A 13,865-nucleotide genomic window follows, 5' to 3' on the forward strand; every position below is an offset into this window, starting at 1 on the left:
ATATATATATATATATATATATATATATATATATATATATATATATAAGTAAACGGAATCCCAGAAAAAGAACAGAGTGGGCAGTATATCTATACCTATATCTGTCTGTCTATATATTTATGTGCGTGTGTGTATATATGTTTGAAGAAATAATGATCAGAAACGTCTCCAGTTTGGGAAAAATTATAATTATAGATTCAAGAACCTCAGCGAATTCCAAGCAGGATAAATACAAAAAAAAAAACACACCAAGGCATATTCTGGTCAGATTGTTGTACACCAAAGCTAAAGAGAAAACTTTAAAAGCAGTCTAAGATAAAAAGCACATTACATATAAGAAACAATTAGATTATTGTGGACTTCTCAACAGAAAAAATGGTGATCAGAAAACATTGGAACAATACCTTTGAAGTGCTTTTAAAAAATTGTCAACTCTGAATTCTGTGAACAGTGAACATAGCCCTCAAAAATAATAGCAAACGAAGACATTTTCATTAAAGGAAAAAAAAATCCAACAACTTATTGCCAGTAGATCTGCACTATAAAATGCCAAAAGAAATATGTCAGGTGGAAGGGAAATGATATCCACTAAGACCTTGAACCTTGAAAAAGGAGTGGGCAGGATGAGGAATGGTAAACATGTGGATAAATATAAAATATTATTTTTCCTTTTTAAAAAATACATGTGACTGCTTAAAGCCAAAAATATAGTATGAGATTTATAACATATATAGATGTAATATATATGACACCTCTAGGATAAAGGATGGGTGTTAGGAGTACATGGACCATTGCAAGATGCATATGTTTTATGTAAAGTGGCACAGTACTAATTCTAAGTAGGCATTGAAATCTTGAGGGTATATTTCATAATTTCTAAAGCAACCATTAAAAATATAATGCAAAAGATAGAACCAAAAATCCAGTATATAAATGAAAATGTATTTCTTAAAAAATTAATGTATCTAGGCAGGAAAGGGGTGAATAGAGGGGAAGAAGGGGGGACAAACAAATATAATATAAAAGACCCAAATCCAGACATAGCAATAATGCCACTAAATGTTAATGGATAAAACACTCCAATTAAAACACACAGATTGTCGAAATGGATTTTTAAAAAAGCACTCAACCATATGCCTTATATATTTTTTTAGTATATATTTTTAGTATATGTGCTGTTGAAGCAAGCACAAGAGATATATTTTTAAATAGTGACACAAATAAGTTGAAAGGAATAAGACATAAAATAAAAGATATGTGGTACAAACAGTACGTACAAGAAAGCCAGAGTGGTTGTATTCATATCATACAAAGTAGACTTAAGGACAAAGGCTATGACCAGAGATCTTAAGGTGAGATACCAGCTTCTCTAAAGGTCCCTCCAGTGATGGGGTTTCCTATGCCCACAGCATCCTGGTCATCTTCTGTCAAAGACACTCCATGTTACTTCAGTTTTCCTTTGTGGAGCTAAAAACCAAATGTGAGATTCCAAGTGGAGTCAGGCCAGCAAGTGAAGGTTTTTTCACCTTGCTGAGCATGGTGTTACATGGCTGTTGGGGCGGCCTATAGCAGCCATATACCATGTGTCTTTTGGAAGGGAAGAAGGGAGAGGAGGAAGGACGGGAAAATTATTTTTCCCAGTGAAAAACAGTTGCATGTATCATATTTGCATAATGATTTATTCTTTTCGACATAAAGTTTAGGGAATTTCTACATGTGTTTTTGGAATACTCATCCCACAAATAAGCAGTTTCCTCTGAGACTTCTTCAGAATTCAAGACAGAAAGTATTGGCCAAGATTTTTTACTCCAAAGAATGCAAAAGAGAAGCAAGTTCAATATTATGTCTTCTCCCTTGGATGGAAAAACCAGAACAGCTGATGTCCAGCGCCTTGCTCACTTGTTCAGTTACTTGGCCATTTCTGTCCCCTGACCAGGAGACTCCCTTTCTCACTCAAATACCCATTCTCAGATGTGGTCTTGTGTTTCCTTAACCACAGGAATGCAGAGGGGGAGGAGCACCTGCGCAAGAGAGCCCTGCAGCTGCCATTCATCTTCACCACAGGGGAAGCCATCCTGTATGACAGCAGCCCCCTGAGCCCTGTGGATGCCCTCCCAGCCAGGAAGAGGATCAGGACAAGGAAGGGCACCCCCACTGGTCAGGGTCCTGTGCGCCCAGGCTCTCTTCTGGGAGCCATGATGCAGCAAGATGAATCCATATACTTGTCCTGCATTGCCCCAACCCCACAAGGCTCACCCTTGGAGAGGTGGAGGTCCAATGACAGTCATGAGCACAAGGAAGAGAAAGAGGAGGAGGAAGACAACTCCCTCCAGGCTCTCACTGAGACCCTGCTGGAGAAGGACACAGAAGAACAGCCTGATGTCTGCTGCACTCTCCAGCACCTGGGGGTCACTGACCTCAGCCAGTGTGTGTGGGAAGAGAGCCTTCTCAGGGCTGACTCAGGCCCTGCAGGGTCTCAGAATTGCCACCCACTACCACCCAGCCAGGGAGAGGGCTCCCACAGGGGAAAGAAAGTGCTTTTTCATGACAGTGGGAATGTGGCATTGCCCCCACCATCCAGCACAACTGCTCCACAGACCCTGAAGCCACAGCCTTCGCTGGGCTCGGGCCAGCTTACCATGGAAGTGGCTCCACCTCAGCACATGGGCACAGTGCCCAGCTACCTTCACACACACACCCAGCATTTTCTCATCTCTGGCCCTACACTCCAGAGTTCTCCACAGTGGCAGCTTCAGCAGAGCCAGGATATGCCTTTGAATTTCAGGATATGCCAGAAACCAACAATATTTGACCTCAGCCGCCTCCCTGAGACCTCCAGCCCCAGCCAACCTGCCCAGGTGTTTCAGCCAAACCACACATCTTCACTCCCTTTAGGAGAAAATATCCCTAGACACCTGGTTCAGCCAGGTGCTGGTGTTCTGGGTTTTTGCAAAGAACCCATGCCCTGGGCAGCCTCACACAGTGGTCAGTGTCAAGAGCCCTTGATCACCTCAGATCCCACCTCCTGTGGCACCTATCCCTTGGAAAGCATTTGGGATTCCCCGATCCAGGGCCAGCCAGCACTAGTCCCTGTGGAGGTGGAGGCAGGGCAGGTAGCAAGGCGGGCCCAGCCTGACCCCTTCCACCACCTGTGGTCGACCATGGCCAACCTGTGCCCTCCATGGGCAGGGCCAGCCAGTGACATTCCTCCTAACTTGTGCTGGGGTTTGCCCCCATCTGTGCAGGGAGAAGCGGGTAACCCAAAGGATACAGCTGGGAGTCAAGAGCACCCACCCCACTCCCTGGTGGTGAGCAAGCTCTTGGGGAGCTCTGCCTGCCCTTCCCAGGAGCTCCTGCATATACCCTTGGCTATGCAGGACTCTTACAGCATGGACCCCTCCCCAGCTGCCAAGCAACAGCAGTGGGTACAAATGGGGCTGCAGACCCAGGAAGCTTGCGGGCCAGTGAGAGAAGGGTTGCCAAGTGCCCAGCCCTTGGGTGGCTGCCCAAGAGATGCCATCCCCCAGGCCCTGAAGCCAAGCCCCTTCCTGTCCTCCAAGAACAGCTCCCTAGGCATAGGCAGCAGCCAAGGCAAGAGCCCAGCTGAAGCCACAAGGCACAGCAAGGACAAACTGGTCATTGCAGCCCCAGGGGCTGTGGGGAGACCCCAGGTGCAGTCTAGCCTGACCCTGCCTCCCTGCCCTCCTGACTCTGCCTGGCCACCGGCATCTATGCAGGGCAGCCGTGATGTCCAGCTCCAGGTAAGTGTTAGCAAGCAGGACCACGGGGATTTGTGGGTAGCAGGGAGGGGCACTCTACCTCACTGGTCAAGTGCAGAGCTCCTAGCAAATCTGGATGTGAGGGGGCATCTGCCCAGCTGGCCAGTATAGGAGGGGTATCCCACCAGCCCAGCTGGTCCTAAGCACAGCATTATTGTGAAGCTGCAGTGCAGGGATACGTGGAGGGATTCTTCAAATGTAGCAGGTCACTGTCAGTGTTGGTCGACTGAGGCTAGTAATGGTGGCAGGAGCGGCTTTACCCCTGGCAATAGTGTGGTTATGACCTGGTGGGCCCTCCAGCTGCAGTCTTCTGGGCATCACTAAGCCACCTGGACACCAACTTTGTAATGTAATTTAGCCCAGCTTTGGACACCCAGAGTTGGATTGGTTGTATTTTGAATTTGACACCCTCTTCTGCTGTGCTCCCCCCGGTACCATTTCCAACACCAATAAGCAGGTTAGTGCTGAAGCATTGCTCACTGCCTAGTGCTGGCAGGGAATGAGGACACACATACAGATCCTGCAAATAATCGTAATGCACACCCTCAAATGCAGCTTCGCATAGAAGTCACACCAGCAGCGTTGTGACCCCTCCCATTTCACACAGAGGAGCAGATGTGCCTTTCCGGGGACATAGGGCTGCCCTCAGGGCGCAGCTGGAATGTGGTTTCCCTGAACCCCAGGCAGCCCGATATAGCTTCACTGGGAGCTCCCCTTCACTTCTCTGGATTTTCTGCCCCCCTTCTCATGTCACACTGCCACCTCTCATTTCTGGCATCCTTGGGGTCCCTCAGCTCATACCCCCTTTCCAATTTTTTATTTTCCACCTGTTGTAAGTTAGAAAATCAGAAGACCGAATTTGTTAGACTTCTATCTGAAACCAAAGTAATTCCTAATTAAAGCCTCAAACTTACATCTTTTATAAACAAGTATGATTTTAGAGTCCTTGGGTTAACCCTTGTCTTCTGTAATTTTGTTCTAACTGTTCTAAATGTTTCCCATTTTCCCATCAGCAGTGTGACCAAAACAAAGTGCACAGCACCATAGCACTTGGGATTCCAGGCCCAAAAGGAAGCACATTTTCCTCCAAATTCTGACTTAGAAAGACCATATCGTGCTTTTTGCCCGTCTGTGGACATGTTCTGGAGTCTTAACTACTGACATTTTCCCTGAAATTGAAGTATCTTAAATTTTTCATATTGCTGGGTGAATATTTAACTTTTTTCTGTGTGTATAAATACACACTTATCTGAAATCTTATTCTCTGGATCCCAAAGATGTGTGTGTGTGTGTGTGTGTGTGTGTGTGTTTTACTTCATTTCATTCTGTGTACTTTATACTCAAGACACATATGGAATTCTCATCTTTGTTTAAAAAGTAACTTTTGAATCACAAAAATGTTAATAGGAAAGGGACACTATGGACATGTTCCAACATTTGCCTTCATAATGACACTTCCAAGCTCAGAGCTGAAGCCAGCATCAGACAACCTGTTTGCAATCAGGGCCATCCAGACACATGGTTCTTACAGCACGGTAACATGCTGACAGCCACACGTGGGGAAGGGATATGTGCCCTTTGGCCTAGACCCCTGGAGAGGGCTTGACCTTCACCCAGTATCTTGGACACAGGAGAAGTGGGTCCTCTGTGGAGCCCATGTGCAGGAGGAATGGTGTTCTGCCCTAGAAGATGGCATGGGAACATGGCAGATGGAAGATCTAGACAGTGGTACACCTTTGAAGCACAGGGTGCATGCATCTCAGTCTCCCAACAGAGCAAAAGGAAAAAGGTTGGCGGCCACTGCTTCTCCTTCCATAAAGGACTCAGAATGGTTGAGGGTTATAGCAGCACTTCCACTGACTTCTGCGGCTTCCACCACAGGACTCATTGTTCAGGAGCTAAATGGGCCAGATGTCATCAAGTATGACCACCATTGGACCTGCTCACCAGTGTCACCCAGAACCAGGCACATAGTAGGTGCTTAATGAATGTCCATTGTATGTATGCATGAGTGAAAGCACAGGTGAAGAAACCACAGCACAGGAACACAGAGGCCCGGGAACCAGCCCAGTCAGAACCCAACAGAAGGACCCCTCTGATGCCACCAGGTCCACCAGCAGTTACCAGAAACTGTGTGACCTGCACAGGATAAGCCACCATGTTCATTTTCCACAGCATCAGATCGGGTGATGGTTGATGTTGTTTCATGCATGGAATGTCTGCCATTTTGGACCCTTGGACCTAAAACACTGAAGCATCAACTAAGACCCTGCAGCCTGACAAATGGGAGAAAACACACACAGAAGTGTTCACCAGTACTCATAAATCCTTCCACCTGCTCTCTCAAACCAAAAATTACAGCCTCTCATCATGGGGAAAGGGGAAATTCTCTAACCTCATTTAGAATCTGTACATGGCAGTATGTCTTAACAAACCATGGTCTATTTGGAGTACTTTTTATGTTTTTCTGTCCAAAGTAAACAGTTTAATCACAAAACAGTGCATGTTCTTGGACACTCTGAGGCCTGCCTTGATGTGAAGAGTTGTCCTTCCATGGTATTTTCAACTGGGTCACAAGTTTTTTAAAACTACTTAAAATGTTCCGTGTGAAATGCAGACTCATTACATGTGTAACAATCTGTACATTCCATTTCTCTGTGTTGTTTATTTACTACCATGGACTATAATGAAACACTGGCAGTCAATGCACAGCTCACAAGAATATGTCTGGTGTTTCATTCATATGTGGAGTAGCAAATTACCACAAAACGTAGGCTATTAAAACAACAATCATCTCTTTGCTTATTATTCTGCAATATGGTGGGCTCCACTGGATGGTTCTGCTGTGGGTCTCGCCTGCATCGTTCATGTGGCTGTGGTCATCTGGCAGCTCAGCAGGGGCTCACTCACATGTCTGGCAGCTTGCTGGGTGTCAGCCAGGCTCCTTGGTTCCCTCCCTTCCCAAGGCACCAGGATTTCCTGGCTGCAGCATGCTCCAAGAAGTCAAGCCCCCGTGTCCAAGTGCTTATCAAGCCTCTGCTAGGGCAGGTGATCAAGCCAAGTCACATGGCCAAGGCCAGAATCAAAATGGAGGGTAATCAGGAATGTAACACTGGGAGGGAGGTTTCATTGACACCAACAAACAGCTGTCCCCTCCCGCAACACTCTTGGGAGCAGTAATCTCCGGGTAACAGGTGAGGGGCATCCACCACATCCATGTGAACATGAGTCGTCCGGAACTTGCCCCAGAAAATGTCTTTCAGGGACCAGTGTACAAAAGTCTATTTCATGGGTGGTGAAGCTGGGCTGGTCCTTGGAGACAGCAACCCATGTAAAAAATAACCACAAACATATAACTCATTTTAAAAGCATGCAACACCAAATTCTTTTCAAGAAGGAACTTAATTAGCTAATGTTGCCAAACAGCCAGCTTTGTGACTGCCCAAGGTGATGTCCAAATTCTGTACTTTTCCTTTGCCTCCACAGAATGTACTCATGTTGCCCCAAAGCCTTCAGTTTCTTGTGAATTGCACTCTTGTCCCAGAAGTTACAGGATTCCCATTAGGTAAAGCACAAACCCCTCATCAGTACCCTTGATGCAGTCAAATTGTCCCAGACTCATCAATCATTAAAAGGAACAAAATCAGCCTTCCTAATAATTTGGGTGTACAGTATAATAAAGACTATATTTGGTTTCATCAACATCTTGGAAATAATAATTTTTAATCAAATATAACCCATACCTTCAGCAAAATATTATTACATTATTAAAAAAAGAAAGTATGTGTTACATGGCCAGTAATACCATAACCTCTTACTAATGTAATCATTATTCAGCATATTAAAACAGATAGTAAATGTGTGCACATATATGTGTGTGTTTAGTTACAGGTCTGACTCTGTGGTGAGTGCAGCCTTTCTGGTTCTCTTGTATTTGTGGTCTGGGCCAAGCAGGATGAGTTGAAGCAAATGTGTGTGTGAAAATCAGCCTGACTGATGAGCTCAGATGATTAAACAGTACTCTTCCTTTCTACTGAGTATAACTTGAAAGTAATTCGATGACTGTCCTTTTAACTTGGCGCACATGCTTCAGGACACTGTAGACAGTTCCCCAAACATTCTTTTACAACTACCATGATTCAGATTGTGCCAATGCTATGAGAGTGCTGCTGTCACTGATTCAGGGGACTGCTTCCTGAGGCCAGGGCAGATGGAGGGGAGGCCAAGTGCTTGACTGCCCAGGGCTAGGACTGGCCAGGAGGAGATGGGCTAGGAAGGGTGGAGTAAAAGGGGAAAGAGAGTGGGCAGGCTTTTGAGGTCATAAACAAGCAGTCGCAGGTGGCTAGAGGGATGTGGCACACACCACCTTCTAAGGTGCCAGGCTCCAACCAGCTCGAGAAACCAAGGGAGCTTCTTCCATCAGAACTCAAAGGCATAAAACGACCAGAGGGGCCTCCACTGCTGCAGGGTTTCTATGAGTTAGCCTGGGAGGGCTGCACTAGGCTCCCCTTCAGGACCTTCATGGATTGAATATGCCCCTCATTCAGCCAAATTCATGGACACCACTCCTGGAGCTGGGTCAGAGGTCCCCCCCAAGCACATGGGCTGAGAGTGGGGTAGGGAGTTTCCTAGAGAGAATTTGGAGTTCTCTTTAGGGGTTATCAGAGGAGATGTTGTTGGAAGACATAAACAGAAAACCCAACTCTGTCTGATTTAAACAGCTGGACTAGGGATTGCTCCCCTAGCTAGAAGCCCAGTGCATAAGGGAGTCTTTGGGATAATCCAGTGTTGCTGGTGTTTCTCTCTGGTTCTTGGTGTTGCCTTGTGCAGTGTGTTTGCTTCACTCTGGACAGGTAGCAGGTCCAGAGCCCAAACCACAGCCACAACGTGCCGCATAGGAGACTATCCTTCCTTCCTGTCCCTCTCTCTCAAGAGCAAGTAAAATTTCCCCAGAGTTTCCAGAAATAACATTCCACTGATCCAAGATGGGTCATGTTCCTGTGTGTGAACTAATCATGGGAGAAGAACACAGGGAGGGTGGGGTTGCCTGGGGTTATCTGGAATTTCCCAGGTAGATTTGGGAGACCCAGAGCCCAGCACTGGAGCTGGGTTCATCTCATATTCCCAAGAGTTGCCTCAATAGAGAAGTGACTGTACTTCTCTGGATTTTCTGCCCCCTTCTCATGTCACACTGCCACCTCTCATTTCTGGCATCCTTGGGGTCCCTCAGCTCATACCCCCTTTCCAATTTTTTATTTTCCACCTGTTGTAAGTTAGAAAATCAGAAGACTGAATTTGTTAGACTTCTATCTGAAACCAAAGTAATTCCTAATTAAAGCCTCAAACTTACATCTTTTATAAACAAGTATGATTTTAGAGTCCTTGGGTTAACCCTTGTCTTCTGTAATTTTGTTCTAACTGCTCTAAATGTTTCCCATTTTCCCATCAGCAGTGTGACCAAAACAAAGTGCACAGCACCATAGCACTTGGGATTCCAGGCCCAAGCAGAGAGGTCTTGGAGACACAGGCAGCCATGAATCTTCTGAAGGCTTGATGGGCTCTCCATCTTTACCATCTAATGAGCTTTGCTTCCTGCAGCTATGCTAGGCCCACAGGTGGCCACAGGACACACAGTAACACAAGAGCTGTAGTCTAGACAGAGCCAACTCTGAACATGGAGGCCTGTGAAAGTCCAGGGCAGCTCTCACCCCAGCTACGATTGGAAAACACAATATCATAAAGTATCAGTATTTCCTAATTGACCTAAGGATTCAGTGAAATCCAGTCAAACTTACCATGTTTCTCATGAAACTTGAAAAGTTGATTCAAAACTGTATAAGGCAGATGAAGGGCCAAGATTAACCAAGACATCTAGTCATAAAGAAGAACAAAGGGCCATACTCGCCATATTGCCTATCAAGGCTTTCATAAAGCACAACAGTGAAGAGACTATGGTGTTAGTACATAGTCACACAGTGGAGGAATAGAGTAGGAGCCCAGAAGCCGACCACACATATATAGGAACTTGATATATGATGGAGGTAATCAGAACTATGGGGAAAGGCAGTATACCTGGCAGTCCCACAGATCTATCTCTTGCTTCAACAGTATTTAGATGGAACAGACCCAGGGACTCCCCTTCTACCAGCCTCCAACCACCCTCCAACATTTTTTCCAGTGGCAACCTTCGGAGCCATCTTCCCCGGCACCCTCTGCCTCCAGGGCCAGCCAAAACCATATTTTGAGCTAGCTTCTTATTACCAATCAACAATGAGCTCCCAGACTCATTAGAATTATTCCAGCCAGGTGGAGGCCACCATCAACCACCTGGCCAACATGCATCTGCAGGCCTCCAGCACCTACCTCTCTCTGGGCTTCAATTTCCACCATGAGGACATGGCTCTGAAGGGCTGCAAGTTGGCTGAGGAGAAGCACAAGGGCACTGAGCATCTCCAGAAGATGCAAAACCAGCACAGCAGCCACACCCTCTTCCAGGACATGCAGAAGGAGTCTCAAGATGAGTGGGGTAAAGCCCAAGACACCATGGAAGCCACTCTGCTTCTGGAGAAGAACAGGAACCAGGCCTTTTTGGGTCTACATGCCTGGGTTCTGCCAGTGCAGACCCCTATTTCTGTGACTTCCTGAAGAGACACTTCCTGGATGAGGAAGATGGAGACCATCAGAGTAACCTCTGCAGGCTGGCTGGCCCCCCGGCTGGGCTGGGTGAAGATCTCTTTGAAAGGCTCACCCTCAAGCATGACTAGCAGCCTCTGGAGCCCTGCATCCTTTGAGAGGACACACTGACATCCTCTTGGTGCCAGGGCTTCTGCTTGAGCCTCTCCCTCAACTACCAGGTGGTTTTTTAAACACCCTGGCACCCTCTCCCAAGCCATGGACTAAATGGAAACAAAACAATAAAGCTTTTTGCAGGAAAAAAAAAAGCTCTGGGAGAAAGTTCATTTAGCAATGGAGCTGAAACAATGGGTTAGCCATATGGAAGGAAAATAAAATGGGGTCTCAGTCTTCTCATACATAAAGTCTAAATGGAGCAGATAATTAGGAAAGGCAAAAGTTTCAGAGTTTTAGAAAAAATGTAAGAGAAAATCTTCATGACCTCAGATAGGGAAGAATTTCTTAAACAAGATATAAAGAGCAAAAGCAAAAAAGGGAGGGGGAGAATTGGAAATCCTTTTTAAATACATTAAAAATTAGCAACCTTTATGCATGAAATATGCCATACATGAAATGGAAGGACAAATAAATTATTAGGACTACACCAAAATAAAAAGCTTTTGCACAGCGAAAAGAACCATCAACAAAACAAAAAGGCAACCTACTGAATGGGAGAAGATATTTGCAAATTATATAGCCAGTAAAAGGTTAATATCCAAAATATATAAAGAACTCCATACAATTCACCACCCAAAAAATAAGTTTAGAAATGGCAGAAGACATGAAGAGACATTTTTCCAAAGGAGACATACAGATGGCCAACAGACACACGACAAGATGCTCAACATCACTCATCATTGAGGAAATGCAGATCAAAGTCTCACACAATGACGTATCATCTCACACAGTCAGAATGGCTAGAATCAAAAAGACAAAAAATAGGGGCGCCTGGGGGGCTCAGTCGTTAAGCGTCTGCCTTCGGCTCAGGTCATGATCCCAGGGTTCTGGGATCGAGCCCCACATCAGGCTCCCTGCTCGGCGGGAAGCCTGCTTCTCCCTCTCCCACTCCCCCTGCTTGTGTTCCCTCTCTCGCTATGTCTCTCTCTGTCAAATAAATAAATAAAATCTTTAAAAAAAAAAAAAGACAAAAAATAACAATGTTGGCAAGGATGTAGAGAACAGGAAACCCTCACAGGGAAACAGAGTTGGGTTTTCTGGTTATGCCTTTCGACAGCATGCGGGAATGCAAACTGGAGCAACCACTATGGAAAACAGTATGGAGGTTCCTCAAAAAATTAAAGATAGATATAGATATATGATCTAATAATTCCCCTACTTGGATCCAGGAAGCCCAGAGAGCTACAAAAAAGATGAACCCAAAGATGTGGAATATCTTACACTCTACTGGTGAGAGTTTAAATTGTTACAAATTTTGAAAATAATTTGGCATTATCATGTGAAGTTAAACAAGTGTACACCCTTTGACTCAACACTACTCTTCCTAGATACACACAAGAAGATAAAAGATTGCACAGGTACACCACATGTACAGACATTGTGGTTGCTAAAGCCTGGAAACAAACCAAATGATCACCAACAAGGCAAGTGAATTCTGTCATAGCCATACGATGGGTACTGCATTCAGCAATGGAAACTAATGAATCACTGCTGCATGCGTTAACATGGATGAGTCTCAGAAACATACTGTTGGATAAAACATGAAAATCACAGAAAAATACACACACTATGACTAAAAGTACACACAAACTCTCTTTCTCTCAAATAAGTAAATAAATAAAATCTTTAGCCCAGTGATGGGTATTAAGGAGGGCACGTACTGCATGGAGCACTGGGCATTATACAAAAACAATGAATCATGGATCACCACATCAAAAACAAATGATGTATTGTATGGTGACTAACATAACATAATTGAATTAAATTAAATAAAAAAAATAAAACACACACACAGGTATTAAAGAAATGTAAATCCTAAATGTCAAAATTGTGGAGGCAGGGGGTAGCAAAAAGCACAATGTGACTGGGAGGGGTGAGCAGAGTATTCCCGATATTGGTAATGTTCTGTTTTTATCACCAGTGGTGGGCCCATCGGGGTCCTTTTACTATTCATCTGTATGTACTATGCTCCATAATGTTAAAAATATTTTTTAAAACTCACCCTATGCTTCTAATGTAAGAGGGACCAGTTACATATACTGGCACTTCCCACAGTGTGGGATCCTCAGGACATGATGTAGGGAATCTTGTTAATATCAAGGATAATCCCCCAGTATGGCACTTTGAAGTCTGTAACACTGTAAACTTCAATTTTTTTAAAGCAGAAACCAGCGCTCAGCTGGGTACTTTCCCAATCATCATACCTGGATGGAACTGCATTGTTTCATTTCCACATTATTGGGTGGGGGGTTGCTTATCTATTCATGGCAAATTATATTGCTTTTCCATTAAAAAAAAAAGTACTACAGAATTCTACTTCCAGGAAAACGGAGACTTTTTCCCCTATCCTTTTACTAAGTGCAACTGAAGACCCTAGACATTATGTATAAGCTTCACATTAAAAAAAAGACTGGAGAGAATAAGACAGAACAACTAGAAACATTAGAACCCAAGGAATAACACCACACTGAGTTCCCTATTTTGTTTGGTTTTGGTTGGGTTGGGTTTTGTTGTTTGTTTGTTTGTTTGTTTGTTTAATGTATCCCAGACTTGGAGCTGAGGAAGCCAGCTGGAAACACCAGTGAGAACAGACTAAGAAGGCTCCAACAAAAACTGGATCTCTCTAATCAAATAACCAGAAGGGGGACCACCTATCAAGACAGAAAACTTTTAGACATGATTGCTGTATTTCAACCAAACACCACAGAAAATACTGTGACCCATACCCACTCATGTGAGCAAAGAACTAGACTTTCACCTTTTCCAGGCACTACAAACCCTCCACCAGGATGCAGTCAGAGAATGTCAAGTCGGGAGCCAAGCCTTGTGCCCCAGTGGGACTAACAAGGCCCCAGAGCCAGAAGTGTCAGTGGAGGCAAGCTAGGTAGCAGTGACAAGCCACTCCAACCCCACTCAGCCAGAGGTATCGGTAGGAACATTATGGTAAGCCAGAACTCTCATCCCTGCCCAGAAATAACAAGAGCCCCTTCCTCAGTGTCAATGGTGGCCAAATGTGGAACCTGGACCTCTATGCCCACCTGGCTGTAACGAGGCAGTGCTCCCACTTCCCCTACTAAAGCAGTGTCAGAAGACAGCTAAAATAAGAGATCTAAATTAAGATGCAGAGTCTCATAACATGATACCCCAAATATCCAGGTTTCAGTTGAAAATCATTTGTCATACCAAGAACCAGGGATAGCCCAACATGAATGAAAAAAGATGATCAATAGATGCAAA

General features: G+C 44.9%; 1 protein-coding gene and 1 pseudogene across 1 annotated transcript in view; both read left to right on the plus strand.

Annotated features, from left to right (window-relative positions):
• LOC110571031 (aryl hydrocarbon receptor-like) overlaps positions 1 to 2,911 on the plus strand; it is a 41,519-nt gene extending 38,608 nt beyond the window's left edge. Inside the window, exons 12-13 of the mRNA XM_044918905.1 lie at positions 2,000 to 2,425; positions 2,896 to 2,911. Coding sequence (XP_044774840.1) covers positions 2,000 to 2,425; positions 2,896 to 2,911 — 442 coding nt within the window. The remainder of the gene's footprint in view (positions 1 to 1,999; positions 2,426 to 2,895) is intronic.
• Positions 2,912 to 10,049: 7,138 nt separating this feature from the next.
• On the plus strand, positions 10,050 to 10,543 carry LOC110571032 (annotated as a pseudogene).
• The last annotated feature ends 3,322 nt before the right edge of the window (positions 10,544 to 13,865 follow it).

The sequence above is a fragment of the Neomonachus schauinslandi genome, chromosome 1 (genome assembly GCF_002201575.2).
Source record: "Neomonachus schauinslandi chromosome 1, ASM220157v2, whole genome shotgun sequence".
Classification (NCBI taxonomy): Eukaryota; Metazoa; Chordata; class Mammalia; order Carnivora; family Phocidae; genus Neomonachus; species Neomonachus schauinslandi.